This window comes from Nannobrachium achirus (genome assembly GCF_963921795.1).
Source record: "Nannobrachium achirus genome assembly, chromosome: 18".
Lineage (NCBI taxonomy): Eukaryota > Metazoa > Chordata > Actinopteri > Myctophiformes > Myctophidae > Nannobrachium > Nannobrachium achirus.
In genome coordinates, this window is record NC_137825.1 from 28488942 (window position 1) to 28508994 (window position 20053).

At 42.8% G+C, this 20053-nt stretch overlaps 1 protein-coding gene across 1 annotated transcript in view; it reads left to right on the plus strand.

Moving 5' to 3' along the window:
* The first annotated feature begins 107 nt into the window (after nucleotides 1-107).
* Nucleotides 108-20053, plus strand: part of usp22 (ubiquitin specific peptidase 22) — a 29311-nt gene continuing 9365 nt past the window's right edge. The window contains exons 1-5 of the mRNA XM_080747157.1: nucleotides 108-232; nucleotides 10045-10177; nucleotides 17178-17291; nucleotides 17773-17874; nucleotides 19396-19562. Of these exons, the coding sequence (XP_080603283.1) occupies nucleotides 113-232; nucleotides 10045-10177; nucleotides 17178-17291; nucleotides 17773-17874; nucleotides 19396-19562 (636 nt within the window). The 5' untranslated portion in view covers nucleotides 108-112. The remainder of the gene's footprint in view (nucleotides 233-10044; nucleotides 10178-17177; nucleotides 17292-17772; nucleotides 17875-19395; nucleotides 19563-20053) is intronic.

A 20053-nucleotide genomic window follows, 5' to 3' on the forward strand; every position in this document is an offset into this window, starting at 1 on the left:
AACCCGGACTGTGCGTCTCTTATGGGGTCTGAAGAAGCACAACGCTTCTTCTGCCTGGAGGAACGGTTGTGATCTCCGATGCTGCTGCGTGTCTGCGACTGCGACTGCCATCATGGGTCCCGCAGGTTGCCCGCATGTGAACGCCTTCAAGGTGGACAACTGGAAGCACAACCTTCGACTAATTTATCAGTGTTTCGTGTGGAGCGGCTCAGCCGAGACGAGAAAACGCAAGGTAAATAAATGAAAACAAAAAAATAAAAGTGATCACAAAACCATCGCACGCACGGCCCCGGGGGAAGCAAATGGAGCGCTGCAAAACATAGATGCAGTGATAGACTGCACGCGCGTCGCGTGCGTGTGTGTGTTTGTTGACAATGACGCCTCCCATAATAACATCCGACATCCAACGCACTACGGATGTCACATACAGTACGCACTACTAGAAAGTGCGCATGTTTTGACTTCATAATCATACCGGTAAACCGGCGTGATTTTGAGCTGAATCCAAATTTACTTCATAGATGCAGTAACATTGTCAGTGTTTGTTGCTTTCAGTAACTTTTGTCCTACTAGGCCAGAGGTTCGCAAACTTTCATGTCAATGACCCCCAAATTGACACTTATTATCCTGAGTGCGGACCCCCATTTGAAAAAATATGCCAGGGACCCCCATAAGAGAACGGTCTTTTAGGGCTCTAGCATTGATTCCCAACCATTTTAATTTCATGGACCCCCAGTTTGACATGCATTAGGCTACGAATCTCCAGTCAATGGCATTGTGAGACCCCAATTTATATTGTAAAATCAATGTGAATTTAACTCAGTGTACAACATACAAATGAGTTACAGACCCATAAGGGTCCATTTGGTTTCTAATTGTCATTTAGCTGGGGACCCCCTCAAGGACCCCTGGGGGGTCCCCGGACCCCACTTTGAGAACCAATTTACCAACTAGGCTACCACATTTCTGCATATCCACTTGATCAGGGGTGATAATGCACTTGCGCTCATGAATAATTCAGCTCTTGAGAATGTTTTATTTTTTAATATTTTTTTTTTACAATTTTTTTTACATTTTACAATCTCAAAAGTTAAAGATTTGTAAGGGTCCATTTGGTTAACAACTCTCCGTCATTTAGCTGGGGACTACCTGGAACCCCCTCAAGGACCACTGGTTGAAAACGACTGCAATACATGAAGGCAGTCTGGGTTCAAGGCTAAGACCACCTCAACACTCCAGATGTGCTTGTTATTGCTACATATTTTACCATAGTAAACGGGGAAAACGTTATTCAAGTTTTACTTGAGTTATCCTCCACACAAGCTGTCCAATACATAAAATTCCTTCAATTTGTGTAACTAGTCCTTACCCGTTCAAAGATATGAGCTCTGAAATGATGTGCAGTGTGTGGGTTATGGGATGTGCACTGTGCACACAGTATATGAGGGATGTAATGGAAAGTAACTTTAACTGGTGCTTGCATGATAATATGTAGGAGCATCAATGTAAGAAATACCCGTGTCGTTTAATGGCTACAGAGATACTGTGTACCGATCTGCATGATTTTGGACAAAATCTGTAACAGGGCCAGACAACGCCCCCCCCCCCCCCCCACACACACACACACACACACACACACACACACTGGTTAAACATGTTGCCTCATGCTAGATGCAGAATAGATATGCCTCAAGCTAGATGCAGAATAGATATAGATACACCATAAAAATGCTAATATACAGCATATGATTTGTGAAAGTGACAAACGGGCTTCACAGTTATGTTAGGTGTGTTCATATGCTAATGGTGATGCGATTTCAGATCAATTGCTCCAGCCACTGAGGAGAAACGCCTCAAGCTAGATGCAGAATAGATATAGATACACCATAAAAATGCTAATATACAGCATATGATTTGTGAAAGTGACAAACGGGCTTCACAGTTATGTCAGGTATGTTCATATGCTTATGGTGATGCGATTTCAGATCAATTGCTCCAGCCATTGAGGAGAAACGCTGTGACAGACAGACACTCAGACAGACAGACACTCACTCAGACATTCCGAAAATTATGTTAGATATAGTTTTGCTATCGAACAACGCAAATATAAATAAACCAGTAAGACTCCCTAATCGGGAGATAAGCGACCGTAGGTGGCTTATCTCCACAAATAGGGCAAAAATTTGTTTTTCCAAAATCTTCCTGATCCATGTTGATGACATGAGTGTAGACATGCTGTGTAGTGATATTCGTGATTTTAGGGCAAAAACTGTAGGAGCAGTGTCCAAAAATGTGTTTTAAAAATCGGCCTGAAGGTGGCGCTAGAATAGGGCCATGTGAGAAATGAGGGGTGGGGTCTTCGCGTTGCCTTGGCGGACGAATAGGTACCGGCCCCGGCTCTCCCGGACGCTCCTAGCCCGAGTTACGGCATTTTATGTGCGCTGCAGTGGCAGGGGGTCCTCCACTGGGGGCGCCACCACTTTTGCATCCGTTCTGGAGCACCAGGAGTCGGTGGTCCCCGGGAATTCCCCGTGAGCAGCCCCGTTGGGGTGGTCATTTGGTCATTTTTGCACATTTGGTCATTTTTTACATCTGGGGGTCCCCCAGGGACCTGGGGGTCCCTGGGGCTCCGGGGGTCCTTGGAGGTTGTAGTTTGGCAGGCAAGGAGTGTGTGTGTAAAATCTGGCATGGATGGGGTCAACGGGTGCGGAGATATAAGCAGGGAAAAAGTGTGACGTGTGAGCACATTTGGTCATTTTTTACAGGTCCCTGGGGCTCCGGGGGTCCTTGGAGGTTGTAGTTTGGCAGTCAAAGAGTGTGTGTGCAAAATTTGGCATGGATGGGGGCAACGGTTGTGGAGATATGAGCAGGGCAAAAGTGTGACTGACTGACTGACTCACTCACAGACAGCCGGTGGAGGTTTTGGTAGTGTGTCGCAATAAGTAAAATAAAAATCACACTTGTGTGAACTGAGCGGTTGTGTGTGTGTGTGTGTGTGTGTGTGTGTGTGTGTGTCTGTGTGTCTTTATGTGCTCATTAGTATTTTGTGTGTGTGTGTGTGTGTGTGTGTGTGTGTGTGTGTGCAACAGCGCCCCACCCTTAACATGTGTGGTCAGAAAAGGTTACTGCAGGCTACGGACACGGAGACAGACATACAGACAGACAGACCCACACACACGGCCACGTATAGGAGCGTTGTGACCACCGCTCAAAAATATATGAGTGTAATGCACAATATATATTCTATTTCAAGGTTAAGTACATCACCAGAATAATCTCTAAACTCTCTGTCAGTTTTAACAGCATTGTGATTTCAATAGGTGAAGACCTAATACTTTTAAGCTAATTGGCTTGGCAGTGTAACACACACACACACACACACACACACACACACACACACACACACACACACACACACACACACACACGCGCGCATACGTGTCCTTGCGCAAGACACTAAACCCCTATTGCTTTCAAATATCTTTAGAAATTACATACATTTTGAGACTACTCCATGAGTCTCTGCCCCATGTCCCTGATAGGGGCGGCTTAGCTCAGGGGTAGAGAAACTGGTATTAGAGCACGAAGGGTATAAATCCCGAAGGGTTCCCAGTTCGAATCCGGGCTCCCCCTGAGTTAATGTCGAAGGGTCCTTGGGCAAGACTCTGAACCCCTAATTGCCTCCGGTGAGTAGGTTGGTGCCTTGCATGGCTTCCTCCGCCACCGGTGTATGAATGTGTGTGTGAATGGGTGAATGTAATGCACAATCTATGTAAAGCGCTTTGGATTAAAAGCGCTATATAAATGCACCATTTACCATTTACCATTTACCATGGATGATAATGTAATAATGTAATGTAATGTAATAATGATAATAAAGGAGTATTTACAGTGATGCATGTATGTGCAAGCTTTTATATGTTCAGGAGAAGCATTGTCCTTCCGCTTAGAGTTGGGATCCGGAACCGGTGGAACCCGATCCAACATTGAGAAACCGGAATCGGTTCCATCACATTTGGAACCATTTCCCGGAACCGGTTTTTATCACATTTCCAGAGCTGTTATGTGGACCTCACGTCTGCTATACAATTACAATTCTTGTTTGTTTTCAAACATTTTGATTTCAAGGACCACCATAACTCTGAGAGTGTACAGTTTACAGACCTGTAAGGGTCCATTTGGTACCCTATAGGAATCGCTAAAGAGAACCGTTAATGTATTGGAACGTTAAGTGGGAATCGTTAAGGAACTGGAATCGTTAAAATCCGAAAGTATCCAAACCCTGCTTCCGCTGTCTGTCTAAATAAAGAAAACAGACAAAGGAGACTAGGCTGTCCAACAGTAAACACAACAGCAGTCCCTCTCTCACCCTATGCGTGGCGTCAGTGAAACCACATTAAAGATGTCTGTGTGAGCGGCCCCACGCATCATAAACCCTGCGAAGCTGGCTGGAAACAGAAGGTTGCTAGATGAATTTCCAGAGCCGAGCTCAGCGTCCACCTGGCACCACCAGCTGTTTAAAATAAGAGGCAGCCTGACTTCAGTCTGTATCGCCACACCACAACGTGGAACATGTTTGTGCGTGTATTAGATAAATTATTAAAGATAAATATGGATCTATAAATCCATAACCAAAATAAGAGACACGAGCCAAAGGACTATATTTAGATTGCTGTATTGAGGAGAGACAGACAAGGTAGACAAACAGTTCTAAATCTCTCCCCACCCTAACGGTAGGTCGAGCATTCTCTCTCTCCTCCAAGATGGAGGAAAACATGTATATAAAGACATACAGTTTATGACAGTAAGAAGCGTGGAACATATTGATTCGTTCCCATATCATAACAAGGAAGTAACAGGAAGAAAGTGCCACGTAGTGTTTTCCACCACTAGTGACTTATATCAGACAGAGGAAGACAGTGAGTCTGGTGACATACAGTATAAACCAAAACATGATTCTATTCAGGGCATTCAAAGTTATTATGACCTTTAATCAGTTTGCCTGAACCTACAGTATGCGACCAAAATGTGGTCTCTTATATACTGTACGTTCAGTTCATATTATGCCTTTATATGGTCATATGAGACTCATACACCAATAACATAATTATGTATCATAATTTATCCTAACAGCGTGGTCGTGCTGCAATTTGCATGTGTGTGTCACTGTCACTGCACCGTTTGTGCAAGGCAATTCTGTGTGTCTTTATGTGCTCATTAGTAGTGTGTGTGTGTGTGTGTGTGTGTGTGTGTGTGTGTGTTTGTGTGTGTGTGTGTGTGTGTGTGTGTGTGTGTGTGTGTGTGTGTGTGTGTGTGTGTGTGTGTGTGTGTGTGTGTGTGTGTGTGTGTGTGTGTGTGTGTGTGTGTGTGTGTGTGTGTGTGTGTGTGTGTGTGTGTGTGTGTGTGTGTGTGTGTGTGTTCAAGCAGGTATAGGCCTATTGTATATATGCATGCCTCTATCTATATCTTGCATAATGGTGATGGCAGATTAGCCTGGTAAACCCTCTCAGTTGCGCAATTCACATTTGTGTGAATTCTGCAACCGGGTTAACCAGGCTAATGGCAGATCGGTGCCTGTGTACAGTATTTGCAAGTGCATGACTGCATGCACATGTGGGATTCATGTAGGGCTGCTCGATTACGACTAAAATCATAATTCTGGACAGTATTGAGATAAAATTTATTTAACTAAATTACTCATCGACTTTCATAAATCATAGCATACAAATCTCATCCCGCACACTACCTCTTCAATCTCCTCCCATCAGGCAGGAGATACAGAAGCATCAATTCATTGAAATGGTGTGTCTTAACAGTGGCTTTTCTTGAATATTTCGGTTTCTAGAGCCTTTTATTGTTTAGCATTTGTTTTGTATTTCAGATGTTCATAACAAATTGGTTGTATTACATTGTAGTGCAGACTCTACTCCTACTCCTTAAACCTTGCCCAAATTTCCAGTCATCATACATCATAGACATGTCACTATGATAGAAGGCTGATGTAGAGTGACTGATGTAACAGGCTGGCCACACGGAGTCCGAGATCCGCATTGAAGCCAAGCTAGAGATCCATGCCATCCCCATGTGGATCACGAGATCCAAATGATTCAAATGTATTCAGCTTACAGCTTATTCCGCTTACATTTATCCCTTTCTACATCTCTGGGGATTTTCTTTTGCCTGGAACCATGGCTTCTTCAGGGAGTCGGGATGAATGGGATGCAACTGGATAGACTCGAGGGATGGGAGTCAGCTATGGATGCAGGGATGGGTTAGAGAACAACACCGACGGTCGTCGTCTGTAGAACAAGCAGTATTAATGTAATACTGTTTGGGTCATTAGCAGCAGTTTCTGCTGATACTTTGCCAGTACTGTTAAAAAAATTAAAATACTCGAACCCGCGACACGCTGTCAGGCAGTAGAGCCTATACCTGGACCGCTAGGCCAGCGGGTGCCAAAACAATGTATACCAAAATGAGCTAAATCCCTTTAGCATAGAAATCTGGTACACAAACCACAGCAATAAAGTAGTATACAGAGACAAACTTAAAACATGGGATAAGAATCATGTATGGAGGAGATGAGCTAGACATAGTTTAGCTAACGAATAACGATATAGGCAGTGAGTGCCAGACAGTGACTCGGGAGGTAGAGTTGCCGCTTGGGAATCAGAAGGTTCCCATTCGATCCCGGCTCTTCTTGTCTTAAGGGCTGCTCAAACCAAGCACTATAACGAACTATATCGCTCATTTTGTCATATCCGTTCACCATTGTCTTCTTTGTTATAGTAGTGGTGTGGTCTCCACAGTCCACACATTACTTAACTAAATCTTTTTTATAGTAGTTGAGGTTGTTGTATTTATAGTGCTTGCCTTGATGCAAGGGGGCATGGTGGCGCAGTCAGTAGTGCTGTCACCTCACAGCTAGAAGGTCTGGGGTTCAATTCCCGCTGGGGCGCTGGGGGGCGTGTTCTCGCCTCCGAGTCATCAGTGCTCATAAAGTTGGCAAAAGGGCCTTTCTGTGTGGAGTTTGCATGTTCTCCCCAGCCGGGGCACCTGATGGAGGGGAAAGGAACTGGTTGGAATAACGTGTTCCTTCCACACCCTACGTCCAACCGGGGAAACTCCCCCCCTGTCAGGTGAAAAGAAGCAACTTGGACTCCTCATGCATAGAAGGAAGCATGAGGCCAGTCTGTTGTCTCCCCAGGTTGGCAGAGGGAGTGTAGTGCCCAGGATTACATTATTGACACCGGGTGAAAGATGGGTTACAAAATCGTGGGATAAAAAAGAAAATAGATATAGAGCTTGATGTGAACGGCCCTTTGGTGTCGAAGTGTCCTTGAGCAAAACATTTATTTAACCCCTAACTGCACCTGATGAGTAGTTTGTGTCTTACATAGTTTCCTCTGCCATTGTTGTGTGATTGGTTGAATGTAATGCACATTGTAAAGCACTTTGAATAAAGACACTATATAAATCACGATTTAACATTTTATGTATCTGCATTGTGACCTTTTAACGTGAGCTTCCGTCTCAAAGATGAGCCTACATAATATAGCCTGTCACATATCCTTTAGTTCTTATGACCACCTCTACAAATTAACTGGATCTAATTCAGATCAAGAAGTTGAAACACATCAGACCAAATGCACTGCATTAATAAACCATATGTTCATGAAACATGGCTTGTTCAAAGAAGAGCGATACATTGGAGATGCCTTTCATCAATCCCTCAAGATTGATGAAAGCAAAGATATGGCACCTGTACTTTCACTTTGGCTTTTTTTTTTTATTTTAGAGAGAGAGAGATTTTGACATTTTTTCATAGATTTGGTTGTTTGTTTCTTATGAAATCTGGCAACACTGATATAGACTACACATACACCTAAATAGATCATAAGGCAGCGTGTGCAGAAGATTGGGTTGCATAGTGAAAGCTTTTCATAATTCATGGATGGATGGTATGGGTGTATGGAAAGGGATGTGTGACTGGAATAAAAATGAGACTTCTGTTTCATGTGTCTTTATGTTCTAGGCCGGTGGTCTTCAGCGTTTTCAGGCCAAGCACCCCTTATCTGAAAGAGAGATGAAGCAGGACCCTCACTACATATTGTATAACATTGTGTTGCAGTTTAAACTTCTCATAGACTTGTCTGACAGCAGTATCCATCGGTGTACATTAATGTTTTATTTTGTTTGTTTACACATGACCTTTTCTAATAATATGATGTTCATGTTTAATGCGTAATTTCATTAAAGCAGTGTATACACTTGTACTTGTACAATTATACAATTGTATTTATCTCTATCATCAATTATGTTAATCAATATAATTGATAAATGCAGTATTATCTAAATGCTAAAATAAATCAATAATAAATACATACATACAATACAAATTATTTCCGTTTCAAATAGGCCGATTGTCTGCTCATATCTTTGTTTAATAACTTGCACTTTCACTTGTTTATCCTGTATCCTATACTGTATGAGTTCTATCTTCTGATTGGATGATATTGGTATCCTTACCTGAAAAATTGTTTTCCGTTTACTAAAGAACGAAGGAAACCCGTTACCTTTACCTCTAACTATTAATGACTGATCCTTTTGTTCATTTAGTTGGCTAATGACGAATCGTTGCACAAGGGACTTTTTTTTTAAAGATATTTTCTTGGCTTTTCTGCCTTTATTTATAGTACACAGTAGAGAGAGACAGGAAACCAGGAGAGATGGGGAGTGACACACACCGGGCTCAGGAATCGAACCTGTAAGGATTGCATTATATATGGTGTGCGCCGTAACCACTAGGCCAACGGCGCCCCCTACATGGAACCTTTCTGAATGCTTCGCTTTTCATTACAACCTATTGATAGATTCATTTCTCCTTTTTTCATGCTCTTCTTAATTGTTTTCTCCTCCTCGACAGGGTTGATGTCTTTTCAGTACAGCAGTCAGTCATGCTAGCTCATGGTCATGCTTATATCATCTGAATTCTTTTAAACTCTCACTATCTGCCCTCCACTTGCACATGGTCCACACTTATTCTATTGGTTACTTTTTTCGATTCATTGAATAATCGAAGAACCCCTTTTCATTTTTTATAATCGACTTTTCTAAATTCTGATTAACAATGTAAGGCTGTTTTATATTTTGCTGTACAACAGGGGAGCACAGAGATAGCAGCACATCATCACATCATGACATGTTGTGAGCTTGTACATCTGCTATTTATGAATATAGGGATGCCAGGTAAGGTCCATTGTTGCTACTAAACTGGATTCCACACAGTCCATTATGCAACTCAATTAATTGATTAGCGGTCAGGAACCTTTCAGTCACAATTGCACTCTAACATTTAGACCAATGGTTCTCAAAGTGGGGTTTCAGGCTTTTAGGAGGTGTTGAGGAAGTTCCAGGGGGTCCCTAACAAAATGAGGAACAGTTTAATTTAAGGAATATTATACTGGCTAGAAGTTCAATCAATGGGGCCCTTAACATGAACATGTGATACTACCACAGCCCCAATCTGTGGTCTTGTATGGTAATTCTAGTTTTTGTGTGAAATTGCAACATGATTTAAAAATCACATATTAGCCTACATGTTTTAAGTTGATGGTTCTTGGCTTGGCCTACTAGTTTTACTGTTGTCTTTCCCATTTCAAGAGAGACTATGTTAATCTAATGCTTTTTCCCTGTTACAGTTGCCTAAATATTATGCAGTTTCATATTCAATATTTTAACTCTACAAAACAATACTGTAAATGTTTAACTAATATTACATGCATTTTGTATTCTGTATATCATAAGCTATATTTATCTGTTTATGTTATAGATCGACCTTTACTGGTCCCAAGGGACATCCGGTTCTCAGCCAAGTCATTGATAATGATCATTTGAAAAGGTTGGCCACTATCAATTAATGACATTCTCTTGTGTGTGTGTGTGTGTGTGTGTGTGTGTGTGTTTGTGTGTGTCTCTCTCTCTCTCTCTCTCTCTCTCTCTCTCTCTCTCTCTCTCTCTCTCTCTCTCTCCCCCCCCCCCCAGGCTAAGTCATGTATCTGTCACATGTGCGGGGCTCACCTTAGTCGTCTGCACTCGTGTCTCTACTGCGTCTTCTTTGGCTGCTTCAACAAGAAACACATCCACGAGCATGCCAAGAGCAAACGCCACAACCTGGGTAACGCACGCACACCCCACACGCACGCATGCACATTCACACACACTCCATTATGTGTGTGTGCTTTAACACCAAACATCAAAAGAGGTGTAATGAATACCCTCGGCAGGTTAATTGAGTTATACCGCATGCGCACGCACGCACACACGCACGCACACACACACACACACACACACACAACTCCCTCAGTAATTCCTTCTCTCCCAAAACAAAGGCAGCTGAAAAGCTAATTATACAGGAGAGAGTTTTAATGAAGAGCCAGCTTGACACTTGTAGCATAGAGTAAATAAACACTCAGAGTGTGTGTGTGTGTGTGTGTGTGTGTGTGTGTGTGTGTGTGTGTGTGTGTGTGTGTGTGTGTGTGTGTGTGTGTGTGTGTGTGTGTGTGTGTGTGTGTGTGTGTGTGTGTGTGTGTGTGTGTGTGTGTGTGTGCGTGCGTGTGCGTGTGACTGAGGGAGATTGGATCACTGTAGGAGTAGCATGTGCATCCATCATGCCTGTACACTTTGCTCTTTTATATTTGGACACACTTTAGAAAGCTTTAGAGGAAAATAAGAACGCAACGGCAAGTACGAGCAGTAATGTAACCTAGTGAAGGGGTTGGTGTGTGTGTGTGCGTGCACACCAGCCTAAAGGTGTGGTCAGCACATATTATAATTTGTTTCTCCCATCAACCTGCAGCTGACGGGAGAAATTGAGAATGAAAAGAAAACCAAACTTTGCGCTCAATTGGTAGGCCTACAGTATTTGCCTGCACCGGGTAGGTTTCGTCTGGTTTCACCGGGAAGAACTCATGGTTCTGCAGGTCCGTTTGTCCAAGTAGGATGACTGTCCGCAGGTTAGCTACTCACCAGCGTCAGCAGGTTAGCTGCTCACCAGCGTCGGCAGGTTAGCTACTCACTAGTGTCGGCAGGTTAGTTACTCACCCCCGTCGGCAGGTTAGCTACTAGTTAGTTTTACTAAGGTTAGGGTTAAGGTTAGGTTTAGGTCGTCAGCATACCAGCCCGTCGGCATATTGACGCGGATCCAGTTTCACTTGCCCGCAGCAGTTTTTTTTATTGTCTCGGGCATACGGCCATCCATAAATGTCAGACCCTAGTTGGTACTTGGTACCTTGGATGGTTGCCTTTGCTGTTGGTTTGTGAATGTCAGGTTGAGTACGGTGTCCGAGCATGCAGTATATCACTTTCCTTTTATGCAAACCACATCTTACCACAATCTGTCATTATAACTATGACACATTCCGGCGCCGTGCACATAGAATGCTGGTTGGATTCTGTGTTTTAAGAACTTGTTATGCACTAGAGGTGCACATCTTTATATAGCTGCACTGCGTCAGAAAATCACGAAATGTCATCAGCACTCCACCCTTAGAAGTGAGATACGATTGCCCCTGAGTTTCTCTTTCAGTGTGTCACAGTGGCAAGAAAACACAAATACATGCAGGATTGTCTTTTCCCTTTTTGGCGAGAATTGAAGGAGAGGATGAGATGAAAAGTGAAAGCTGTTTTCAGTAGTTGCAAATTTGCATTTACAAGCGGCTGAGTGCAATGGGGAATCCCCTTTTCCCAAGGGAGATATTATACTTCAGGCTCAGCTAGTCTGTTACATTCACCCCCTTTTGACCTACCCCCCACGCGGCAACATGATCCCAGACATGCTCCCGATGTAAACACCTGGATCCCCCCGGGTCTCCTGCATGGCAAACTAAAACATCTTTCATTCAGACCTTTACCAAGGTCAATATTATACTTCTAGGCTTCTCTGCAACATGCCCTGGAGAGCAAAATTGGGTTTGAAACGGTTTGACAGTTAAGTTAGCTCTGGAGTGAAGCTGTACACTTCCTCCACTAGCAAATACTGTAGGGCCATTCTGATGAATTTTGCTGTTTGATTGAGCTATGTATAAATATATACAGATCCTTCTCCAAAAATGTAATAGAGTTAAAATAAAAGTTAATTTTCTTCTGTAATATAATTAAAAATGTAAACTTTCATATATTCTAGATTCATTGTGCATGCAGTGAAATATTAAAAACGTATTTTATATATATCCATATCTCAAAATATTCGAATATTTCATGAGACCACTCAAAAGAAGGATTTATAATACAGAAAAGTCAACCTTCTGAAAAGTATGTTCCGTCTTCATTGAAATTATTGCCTGTTAATCAAAACAATTCTACCTTTATACAACTAGTAGTTGCACTCATTCAGGTTTTTCAAAGTGACTGTCGCCACTCTGCATTTATCAATTGGATTAAACATAGATTTTTCTGTCTATAAGCGCAATTTATACCTATCATTTTATTATGTCCGATTTACTTTTCTGGCAAGTGGGCATGACCTTTGGGCAAGTAGAACATGATCTGTACTTGCCCAATGGGCAAGTGCCTCTGAGACCTCAGTGTCAAGTCAACCCCTGCTGATGCTCTTACTTTTCAAGAGTCGGATCTCCTCGCTGAGAATATTCAGTCCCATCTTTCATGGGAACTGGGTTCAGAATGCACCAGAATTGGATTTTAAACAGTTGAATTCAGCAGAACGGCACTTCCGGGGAAATCTGTAGTGGAAGAATATAGCTTTGCTCCAGAAGCCAAGCCATAAGATAAATGTCAAACCATTTCAATCACTGTTTGGCTCTCCAGGGCTCTGTGTGTGTGTGTGTGTGTGTGTGTGTGTGTGTGTGTGTGTGTGTGTGTGTGTGTGTGTGTGTGTGTGTGTGTGTGTGTGTGTGTGTGTGTGTGTGTGTGTGTGTGTGTGTGTGTGTGTGTGTGTGTGTGTGTCACACATACAGTACTGTATAGTGCATAGAGTGTGAAGTCTCTTTCCCCCCCCCCCCCCCCCCCCCCCCAGTGTGCAGTTGTGAGTATAATGAGATTAGCTGCTAAATTAAATGCCACAACTGATGCAACAGCAACACTAGTGTGACATTGAGAAAGCACTTTAAGTGCGTGCGTGCTTGCGTGTGTGAGAGAGAGAGGGAGGGAGAAAAAGGAACGATTCTCAACAGACAAGTGCAGGCATAATTAAGTCGTCTTAATGACCCCAGTGGAATTAGCCTACATTAGACACCGCCCTCCTACGTCGTGTACCCTCCCCAGTCCCCTCTGTGTTTACAGTGCATTTGTTTTTAATCGTTGCATTAAAAACATTTTTTAGAAGTCTTATTTCAGCAGTCTTCATATCCTCCCTCAATCTCTCTCTCTCTCTCTCTCTCTCTCTCTCTAGCTCTCTTCTTGCCTTTTCTCGTTCCTTGTTGTCTCTATTGTGCTGTCGGTATCTCTTTGCTTCCTCTTGCTGTTTGTTTTCATCTATATGAACTGATCTATAGATTTAGATTATTAGTGAGCTCAATGCTCTCTCTCTCCTCCCTTCATATCGTTATTCCCCCCTCTCGTTCCCATGGTGACATGACAGTCCCTCCTCTCCAGGATTCTCATTTTACCTCTTCATTTTGTTTTTCCTCTACAATGTGCTCTGCGCTCCTTATGGAATACTCTTCTTTCTTTCTTTCTTTCTTCCTTTGTCTCTGCTCTCACCCTTATGTCTCTTATGCCTCTTCATTTTGTTTTCCTCTACAATGTGCTCTGCGCTCCTTATGGAATACTCTTCTCTCTTTCTTTCTTTCTTTCTTTCTTTCTTTCTTTCTTTCTTTCTTTCTTTCTTTCTTTGTCTCTGCTCTCACCCTTATGTCTCTTATGGCTCTTATCTCACTCTTTATCACTTTTTATATCCCTCTGTCTATCAGACTAATCTGGGTTCCCAGAAGCTTCTCATTTTCGCCAGACTGACTTGTCAGCTCTCCTCCTGTGTGTCCTCTCTATGACTCTTTTTAAACTCACTTGTGACGGATATATTTGTATAGCATATTTCAACCGATTTAAAAAAACATCGGTTTTGTCTTGGTTTAATTTGAGAAGATGTTTGCACCACCAATGGTTGATTTGGTTAGTACAATGTCTGAGTGCCTGTTTTGGACCAGATTCCCCTGTGATATAGTTACGTAAATGTGTGTGTTGTCTGCATAATTATGGTAACATATTTTGCTGTTTTCCTTAATGTGAGCCAGTGGGAGCATGTACTGCAGATGTTGAACAGAACAGGCCCCATAATGGAGCTTTGTGGTATATCATGTCATTTCTGTCTGCTTAGTGCTTAGATTTGTTTACCTTAATAGACACAAAGTAGTCTCTGTCTTTCGCGTACGATTTAAACCAGTTTAAATACTGGTGTGCCAGAACGTTCCGCCACCCAGCTTTACAGTCGGCCTACTAATGGGGTAGTTGACCATGTTGAATGCAGCACTGAGAACGAGCAAATTTAAGACTGAAATTCTGCCACTGTCTGTGTTTAAGTGCACTCATATGCCTCATATGTCCAAAACTGTTCCTTTTTATTATTATCAAAAATACATTATTAAAATAGTGAAAATAGCCGATGCTATCTGGTATTTTCGCTACTTTTGTGTGACACTCTTGTATGATGATGTAAGGCATACATTTACTAAACAAAAACATAGAAAATGTAAACATGGAGATACATCAACGAACATGGATTATGAGCTTAGTCATAACGATGCTGTAGCATTCACTGCCGTGCTGGGAGCGTGTACAGGTTGAGCAAATTTGTGCTTTGCCATATGACTTGTGTCACTTGGTAAAACATAAATGAGCTGTATAGTAAGCCAGATATTATATCTGTGGTATATACTGTACCTTTATGAGTGCACACATGCCCAAATACATTCATGTAGGCATTTACATTTGCACTCGGGGCGCACACACACACACACACACACACACACACACACACACACACACACACACACACACACACACACACACAGTCACACACAAATACACAGCAGTCAGGGAGAAAAACAGATTATTTGGCTGTTGAACACAGTCTGATGTTACCACCAACTTCTGGTGGAGTAAGACAGCCAAATCTGCTTTCCAAGCCCAGTTGAGTGTTTGTTCCCTATGCCAGCCCCACAGGGACCCTTCCACTGTACCAGACACAATGATCACATCCATCTGGTGTCCCAGGTCTGTTCTAGTCCCAATTAGGCAGCTGAGCATACAGTCAAATTCTCAGCATTACGTAAACTCTAGAGTAGGGCTGGGCAATATATCAATGTTATATCAATACTGTGACGTCGTCTGGGATTTTGGATGTTGCATAATCGCGTCATGGCGCTGTCTTTTCCTAGTTGTAATCACTTAAGCTTTATTTTATACTATACAAGCTCACACAACTCATCACAACATGGCGTGACGTGATCTGCTAGAAAATTCTGGAGTGAGTTTGGAATGCATGCCTCACCCATTTTGTACCCGTCTGTCTGTCTGTGTCCCTTTAATGCCCATATATGGCACAATAGCTGATCTACAAACTCGCAATGTGGTGTGAAACGGAAGATCAGCTTGTAGATCTGCTATGTTTACAAAAAAGTGAGAAAATGGGAATATTTTAGAATAATTTTAACAACTCTCAAAGCCCTCCTCTATTCTCTCCACTCTTCAGTTCTCTACTTTCCTTGCTTCACCATTCCTCCTCTCTCTTCTCCTTTCCAATCATCCTTTCCTCTCTTCTCTCCTCTTGTCTTCAGGGGTTTTGCACCAAATTCTGGGCCCTGGGTACAAGGATTCACTTCAATTATTTTGTGCTTTAACTATTGAAAAATAGCAGATATACAAGCTCACAGCGCAGCACTCGGTGCAGCTTGTAGATCTGCTATTTTTGAAAAATCGTGAACATTTTAATATTGAATATTTCAAATCCTTCTAAGGTTTTTTGAAAAACCTATGTTTCTATGTTGCTCACATGTTCATCACATTGTTTCATGTGAAGGACCCTCAAAATGATATGTATTTGGCCACGGACCACGAAAAAAAAAACGCTTTTCACGACTTTTCAAAAATAGCAGATCTACAAGCTCACTGTGAGCTTGTAGATCTGCTATTTTTCAATAGCTAAAGTATAAAATAATGAAGGCCCCTCCACCTTGGGCCCTAGTAACTCAATTCCCCCCTCCCTTGTGACGCCCCTGCACCCGGCCCTGCTGTCCTCTACTCTTCTCTCTCCTCTCCACACACCTGCGCAGGATGACAGAGTCAGGCTGTCATGGCAACAGCAAACACTTAGCCGCAGGATGGAATGAAAGAGGGGAGGAGGAGAAATGGGATGAGAGAGAGTCTGAGAGAAACGGAAGGTATGGACAGAGCAGAGGAAGGAAAGAGAGTCTAAGAGAAGGAGGGAATCCATACTGTGTTTTTTAATGTTTAGTCTAAATTGGGACTGTTTGATGCCATGGAAATGGTAAATGTCCATTGTCCACAGATCCACTTCAGTTGAACTGAATTGAATTGTCAGGGAGGGGAGGGGAGGGGGAGAGATGAATGCCGGGAGGCTGTTTATAGGTGGAGGTGATCTATCTTTCACCACCTTATCCCTTCATCTGTGTGTGTCTGTATGTGAGAGAGGATATGATCCTTCACTTGCCCACCTCTCAACAGCTAACATCTCTCTAACTGCCTCTCTCACGCACACTCGTGTGTGTGTGTGAGACACACACACACACACACACACACGTTCAGGCACACATCTGTCTGAAAGTGGAGAAGCGTTACCTAGGCTTTCTCTGTCTCTCTGTTATCCATGGGGGTTAAACAGATATTGTGTATGTGAGCTGATAAGTCCAGTATCTGGCTGGCATCAAAGCCAGCCAGATACATCAAAATATGTACAGTAGCTCTGGTCTCTTCTAGTCACTGTATGTGTCTGTCTGTCTATCTGTCTGTCTTTCTCTCCCTCAAGCTATTTCTCTCTTGTGCGACACTGTTGCCACTTGCCAGTATGACCTTATGTGACCAAGACAAATGACACATTTATGAGATTACATTTCACTAAAGTGATGTTGAGTGTCTCTCTCTCTCTCTCTCTCTCTCTCTCTCTCTCTCTCTCTCTCTCTCTCTCTCTCTCTCTCTCTCTCTAGCCATAGATTTGTTGTACGGGGGAATATACTGCTTTGTGTGCCAAGACTACATTTACGACAAAGACATGGAACAGATCGCCAAAGAGGAGCAGAGGAAATCCTGGAAAATGCAAGGTACATGAACTGTGCAACAAAATTGAAACTCTCTCTCTCTCTCAAACACACAGACATATTCTATACATGTTTACATACTGTATATAAGCCCTATAGTTTCTTGTGTTTTCATTAGCCAGCAGTGAGGCGCTCACCTGGGTAAACTGTTGTTTGAATGGACTGAGCTGTGCTTGTTGTTTTACATACGTGTTGCCATATTGAACGCATGTCAGGTAATGGTAGATATTGTACGTATGGAGTTGACAGATTTACTGTAACATACTGTATGTTGTGTGCCGTAGGCATAACAAAGTTTTGGTGTTGTGTGTGTGTGTGTGTGTGTGTGTGTGTGTGTGTGTGTGTGTGTGTGTGTGTGTGTGTGTGTGTGTGTGTGTGTGTGTGTGTGTGTGTGTGTGTGTGTGTGTGTGTGTGTGTGTGTGTGTGTGTGTGTGTGTGTGTGTGTTTGTTTGTGTGTGTGTGTGTGTGTGTGTCTCACACACAGGTGTAGGTGAGAAGTACTCATCGTGGGAGCCTACTAAGAGAGAGTTAGAGCTACTGAGACACAACCCCAAGAGGCGGAGAATCACCTCCAACTGTACTATAGGTGACCACATAAAATGTTTTTACCATTATGTGTGTGTGTGCGTGTGTGTGTGTACAACAGCAAGTGATGCTGTTGCACTTGGCACAGCATCCTCACACTCTGGCTTAAACAACACACCCTCAACAAAGTGCTGGCATCTTTACAGCAGAGGGACAACTTGGATTGAGTCACGTGACTATTTCCCCCATCTCAAACAGTGCTGGAGAAAGAGAGAGTGAACAATGGCTGGGGAGCGTGCAGGGAGAGTGAGAGAGAAATGAGCATGGCTGTGCAGAAGGAGGGAAGGACAGAGAGAGAGAGAGAGGTAGGAGACGGAGGTAGAGAGAGAAAAGACACAGGGAGACAGATTTGGAATGACAGAGCGAGGCGGAGTTTAGCATCCAGCAGTAGCTTGCATCTATCTTGTTTACCGTCACTGGCAGATGGAGGAAGGGGGAGAGAGAAAGGGAAGGGAGATGAGTGGGAGATGAGTGAGAGAACAGAGAGCAGGCACACATAGACATCAAAGTGGGCTTGAGCCCCTGCCCTTTTATCCACCTGTAAAAAGTGCCCTCTCCAGACCATGAATGCAGTTTTTACTATGGTGAAAGAAATGCAAATGCCCTCTTTCCATGCCATACCTGAAGGCAGGATTCAAGAGAATTGCCTTCTCCAAACTCTCCTGAACTTGAATGCAGCATCTTATGTTGAAAGAATTGCCCTCTCTGTGTAGAAATTATGCTTATGATTATGCTGCATACTAGCCTCCCCCTTTTTCTCTCTACAAGCCTTCATCCTTTTATTTCTCACACGTTTCAATTACTATTTACAATTTAGGCATTTAGCAGACGCTCAGTGTGATTTACAAGTGCAAAATCGTAATAAGCAGAGAAATCATGAGCCCATACAGTAAACAACAAGCGAAATAGTCACATAAGTCAAGGGCGAGATAACTATGTAGTGCCTCGAAGAAGCTTGGATACCAGGTAAACGATAACCCCCAGCATGTGTCTAAACAAGATGCTGTCTAAGATTCTGTCTAAACAAGATGCTATCTAAGATTCTGTCTAAACAAGATGCTATCTAAGATTCTATCTAAACAAGATGCTATCTAAGATTCTGTCTAAACAAGATGCTATCTAAGATTCTATCTAAACAAGATGCTGTCTAAGATTCTGTCTAAACAAGATGCTATCTAAGATTCTATCTAAACAAGATGCTATCTAAGATTCTGTCTAAACAAGATGCTATCTAAGATGCTGTCTAAATCACGTTTAACATTTGTGGTAGAGAAAAAAACAAGTAGAGTCAATGAAGGAAACAATCCTCTGGGTCTTTTTGTGTTACCCTTTCAGCATAACCTTTGACTGTACTATCTGTACTGTTAACAAACATGTTAATAAAGTATTCAATCAATGCTAGGGGGTGAGGTGGAGTCTGAAGAGGTGAGTCTTCAGACTTCGGCGGAGAATTGGTTGTGAGTCTTCAGTGGATTCTTTTTATCTCTGCGACAATAAGCATTTGTGTCCGTCTCTGTCACAGGTCTGCGTGGGCTGATCAACCTGGGTAACACATGTTTTATGAACTGCATCGTTCAAGCACTCACGCACACGCCCCTGCTCAGGGACTTCTTCCTCTCTGACAGACATAAGTGTGAGATGCAGAGCAACTCCTGTCTGGTGTGCGAGATGTCACAGCTCTTCCAAGAGGTGAGCCTGTGTCTGTGTGTGTGTGATGATGGGGGATTGACTTGGAAAAGTATAGAGAAGTGACTGTTATTAATCTATAGTTAACAATGAAAGAATCGTGCACATCTGTAAAAAAAAAGTACTCCCCCTGTACCATAGAGACTGGCGTTCTATTCCGCCATGTCGCCTCAGGCTAGCCTTGTTGTGCCAATGAACACAATTCACCCTTTGTTAGCCTTCTGATTGGTCCCTGACTGACCAATCAGCCTTGTCCCCACCTGGTTCCGCCTTTTTTATGTTGAATTAGCTAAAACATAATTTTTAGAGAAATAAAAACTTTTAAAAACATGCCCAGTCACTATACTGCAGCTGAGAGGCTCCTTTTTACTGTAACCAAGTTAAAATGAGAATTGAATACACAAAATAACAATAAGAAGCAACTGAATTTCAATGGTAGTGGATGGACAGAAAGGACTTTTGTCCCACCAAGACACAGCAGCCAATGGGTGCAA